Here is a 5,068-nt window from a genome sequence, read left to right on the forward strand (position 1 = left end):
ATCTCGAACAGATTGCTGAATGAGATTGTAAGATGAATTACAAACAGGAGAGCCGAGGTGCGGCTGTGCCAGCCGTGAATTCTCGTTCTTGCAATTCCCGACGGGAATCACGAGAGGACGAGGTGATTGTATGACACTTTTTCACCTATACAAGCGACAAAAGTGCGCACCGTTATGGTTCGTGACGGAACGCTTGTCGTGACTGTCGTGCTTACGCAACTCTGGGTTCCAGACTCGATTTAAGCGCCGGAATGTCCATCGCGATATCCCAGAGACGTCAGCCTCCATTCATGCGTTTTCCCGTCCATCATCCACAGATTAAGCTGCCATCCCGCATTGTTCGCGTCGATTCTCGACGATCCCCCGTCAGATTCGACGGTGAGTCGCGTGTCTCGTGTCAAAAATCGTGGCGAGTCTTACTAATCTTTTTTACCGCGATAACAACACAAAAAATACTTATGCTGTAAGATTTAAAAGTTTTCAGTCCAAAGATGATAAAGAAAAAGATAAAATGCAATTATTTTTATCTTTCATTATAATCAATAAATGTTTTAGGTGAATTAATTTTTCTACTAATAAAAATTTTGAATTTTTGTTTTTAAAATGGTTGAAAAAAAAACTGTAGAAATTACTCCTTCTCTATCGATAAATTTTTTCCATGTACGTTAGACTTTGATTTTTTATTTTTAAGTGAAATACCTTAAGAACAAAATCTTCAGAATATTTTAAATTGCAGTGGTAAAGAAATTAATTTATTCTGAAAAATTTATTGAAATAAAGGTTAACTATATACTGAAAAATAAAAATAATTGTTTTCTTTTATAACATTTGCATTTAAATGATTTAACTGCAAAAATCATTTTTTTCATAATTGATAAATTTTTTTACGCTCATCAGATTTTGATTTAAAACAAATATTTTTTATTTTTAAGTTTTTATTATTTAAAACATTTTAAGGACAAAAGTTTAAAACATTTTTAATAATAGAGAAAAATTTATTTATTATTTTAAAAAAAGTTATTCGAATAAAAAATAATGTTTAATTGAAAATTAAAAATGCTTATTTTATTCTAACACCTTTTTGTTCTTGGACTGGAAACTTTTGAAACTACATACATATTACGATAATTGATTGTAAAAGAAATTAAATTTAAATAAAATTAATCTAAATTTTGATAAAATGTACACAGTCTGTCATTTTCTATCTTTTTTATATTTGATTATTTACAGAATATTACTTAAAATATGACGTAATAGAAAAAAATGAATAAAAAATATAACGTTTGTTGACAACAAAATGAGGAATTTTTTTAGATTCTCTTTTATAAATTTTTATAAATTTTTATAAATTTATAAATTCTTATAAAATAGATATTTTTAAATGACCGTTTTAGATCTGTTGGTAAAGCTGCGAGTTAATTTCAACTTACATACTACTAACTCCATCTATTGACTACAGATGGAAATTGTAAATGTTATACTTTGATAAATTAGCACATTATTTATAATCAACGATAATAAGAAATAGCAATTGCGTCATGTTAATTACCGCGCTCTAATATCGATAATAAATCGAAGAAAACATTTTTTCCACGCAATCTTTGATTTGAATTTATAACGAACAAAACTATCAATCCTCTTTTGTTTATTATAAATTTATAAAAAGTGAAATTTAACATAAAATTCTCGTTTTGAACTAACAGTTAATTAATTTTCCTCAAATTACTTAATTTTCCTTATTTTACTAATATTTAGTATTTTTTTAAATAACTGCAAAATATTGTGCTTCAATTCTTGTCTCTATGTTGTTATATTATTTTCAGTTATTTTGATATGTTATTTCAAGACTATTTTTATGGCATCGTCGAAATTACGTCGGGCCGCGCGGGCCATTCACTTTCATCGTCGGGGTGATTGCACTCCAGATTACATCAACAAACACCAACCTGCCGCGGTCGTCGGACCACAAGGGGTTGAAATCCTTGACAATGCGCAGCCGCGCTGACCGCTGTCCACTTCTCTCTTCCTTACAATTCCCCGGAATATTCCCCTGCCTGCTTATATCCGTGTAGAGCCCAGGTGTACCACGAATACTGTTCTATTGTAAAAGTGAGGCGACGCGCCGTGTCAACCGCAATCAAGCAATAAGGATTTCTTCCAGCATTTCGCGATCAACCGGCAAAATAAGGGGCTCCAGGGTGGCGAACGGTGAACCGAGTGAGTATACCGTCTCCTCGAGCGGTCCCTTCCGGACTCCTCGGAAGGGTCCAATCTTAGATCCGTGTTCTTAGATCTCCCAAATCCGCATTGCGTGCCGACACATCTTAATCTCTTGAAAGGGTAGATCATCCCTCGCGGTATGGAGATCACCTCTGGTGGGGAAATGGAAACGATGTTTCCGGAAGTAGGACGAGAAGGAAAAATAAAAGACCTGGATACCTTGATTCGTAATGTTCCTTTTTTCTGTCGTAATATCGAGACTGCTACGATTAAAAATGGGGAATAAGCAAGTCGGAATAGAATCACGGAAATAATTGATGACGCGAAGCAGGTAATTCGATCGGCCGAGCTCTACTTTGTGTCTTTGTTGGACACATTACGGCGCGTCATGTGTAATAGTGGCATTTATTATTAATTAGTTGAGAATTCCTTGGGTTTCTCCTCGACCAAGTTTTGCGTTAACTAAAACCTGGATGGCAAAGGTCCCGCGACTAGGAAGAATCGGTCCGGAAACTTTGGTTTCTCGTTTCTGGTAGACGAAATTTTTCACGAGTCGATAATCGCGCGAAACATAAAGCACAGACCGAGGGATGGAAAAGAGAAATGGGGGATAGATATAATCTGCTTTTCTAAAGGAAGTAGGACAAAGTCGCAATGCCGCATAATTTCTCGTCTACATCGGTTTTCTGTCTAGACCTTCGCTTTTATACTCTGTAATATACTCTGTCTAATCCGCGTGAATTTTTGCAAGTCCTCCGGATAATCATTTTTTTTCTTTCTATCGTTGTGATAAAACATACGCGATATCTTTCTTTCTTCGAAGAAAGTGGAGAAGACATAAAGCAATTTGCTCTCCCCTTCCTGTCCTTTTGTAAAAGGTTAAGGATAGTATAGTCTGTAAAAAAGTAACTTGAGTTGGAAATTTATATACTTTGGAAACATAAAATAGTTTGCTCTCTTTCTTGTCATGATTTTGTTCCATAAAAGATTAAGTATCAGGTGTATCGTTTCTGTGAAAAGTGACTGGAATTGGAAGTTTATACTAAAAGTGAATATTATACATAAGACATATTATTATAAAATAAGATCAATATTTATATTCAATATATTCAGTATTTTATTCAATAAGATCAATTTACATTTAAAATCATTTATATTTATCAATACAATTCTATAATTTAAATGAAAATTTTATATCAATTATTTTTTAGAATCACTTACTTTACTTCTTGTTACAATAATTTTTTATTTAAATTTTAAATTGCAGCTAATTTTTTGTATTATTTTCAAATACAATACAGAAAAAAATTTGTAATTTTTTCCTAATTTTTTCATTTTGTTAAAAAATATTTATAATACATCCTTATGGCATGTCTATATTGTTTAGATAAAAAAATACGAAACCTTTGTAAATTTATACAATTCATAGAGAGTTACTTTTTTAATAATTAAAACTAATTAAAAGTAATAAAATAAGAGTAAATAATTGCATTAAGCACACGCTGAGAAAAAAATAAAAATAATCCTAAATTTCGATAAATATTTATTTGAATAGTACTAACTAAATATTTATTAAATACATAAATATATTTATTTGTAAATATATTGATAAATAAATATATAAATATATTTATTTATTAAATTACAAAAACATTTCTTTTATCAAGTAAATATTTATTTATTGTAAGTAAATATTTAGTTAGGCAATATTCAAATAAATATTTATTTTAATTTAGGCTATTTTTTTCTCAGTGTACGTTATTAATTTGGATTTTTTTATACTCGTTTATTTATTTTACTTTCTGGAACTACTTAATTTTATTTTTCCATTTTTTAAATTTAAAAAGTTTATATTAGCAATAAATGTACATTTATAAAATTTTTATGCCCTAACAAGAATTTATTTGCGAGAAGAAAAACATGTCAACAAAAATTGATTGAAAAAAATCGCCGGAATGGCACCGACGATGCCCGCGGAGGATGTCGCGACGCCACGTGCTGATATATAAAAAAATATATATAAAAAAATCGCGACCTCGCCATAGTCTCGCTATAGAATCCGAGTGCAACAGTTTAAGTTAAGACGCGAGGGGAATAGAAAGTTGCGTTTCAAATCGATATTCAACGATTACAGAAGGGTACGCTATACGTAAATACGTTCCTCCCCAGATCCACCTCTATATTTCGCGAGATCGTGGAAGGCGCGTCGCGATCGCGCACCTTTGATCGCAATCCTTTGTCCTCGCAATCCTCCTTTTCTCTCGATCGGGGGCGGGCAATTCCGCTAGTTCGTCGCAGCCAGTGTAGCGCGCGAATTTATTATTTAACGGGAATAATCGATGGCTTATGGATACGTGTACCCGGGGTACGTATCCCTCGCGATAGTCGTCATTTTCGCGATGGTGACGCAGCGCGTGGCAGGAAAAGCCGTTCCTCGTCCTCGTCTGCCGCCACGAATCGGCGGCGCGTGAAAGTCGTGAAGTCTCCCGGATTGGGATAATAAAGAAGCGTATGACGAGCGATTCTCCGCGGCTAACCATGCTGGCGAGATTCCGCAACAGCTTCCGCTGCGGCATGCCCAAATGCCCGAGTATTCGTATTCCAGGGATGGAGAAGCCGGAGTCCTCCGCGGCGGGCGAGAGCGCCGGAGACTCCGGAGAGCTCGAGGATCGGGACCCAAACAGCTTGAATCAACATCTTCAGGTAAGATGCATCCGTCTGCAGCCGCCTCTCTTCACGATCGATGAATCTGCACTCGTACTTGTCTTTGCAAAATTTTGTACATCACTGAATAATTAATGCAAATGGCATTTTTTTTTTTTTTTTTTTTTTTTTTTTTAAAAAAAAA

The 5,068-nt window shown here is 33.9% G+C and overlaps 1 protein-coding gene across 1 annotated transcript in view; it reads left to right on the forward strand.

Moving 5' to 3' along the window:
• The first annotated feature begins 4,622 nt into the window (after window positions 1–4,622).
• The window catches only part of LOC108691856 (caveolin-3-like), a 3,187-nt gene continuing 2,741 nt past the window's right edge, over window positions 4,623–5,068 (forward strand). Inside the window, exon 1 of the mRNA XM_018199789.1 lies at window positions 4,623–4,923. Within this exon, the coding sequence (XP_018055278.1) occupies window positions 4,732–4,923 (192 nt within the window). The 5' untranslated portion in view covers window positions 4,623–4,731. The remainder of the gene's footprint in view (window positions 4,924–5,068) is intronic.

This window comes from Atta colombica, unplaced genomic scaffold (genome assembly GCF_001594045.1).
Source record: "Atta colombica isolate Treedump-2 unplaced genomic scaffold, Acol1.0 scaffold53, whole genome shotgun sequence".
NCBI classification, from domain to species: Eukaryota; Metazoa; Arthropoda; class Insecta; order Hymenoptera; family Formicidae; genus Atta; species Atta colombica.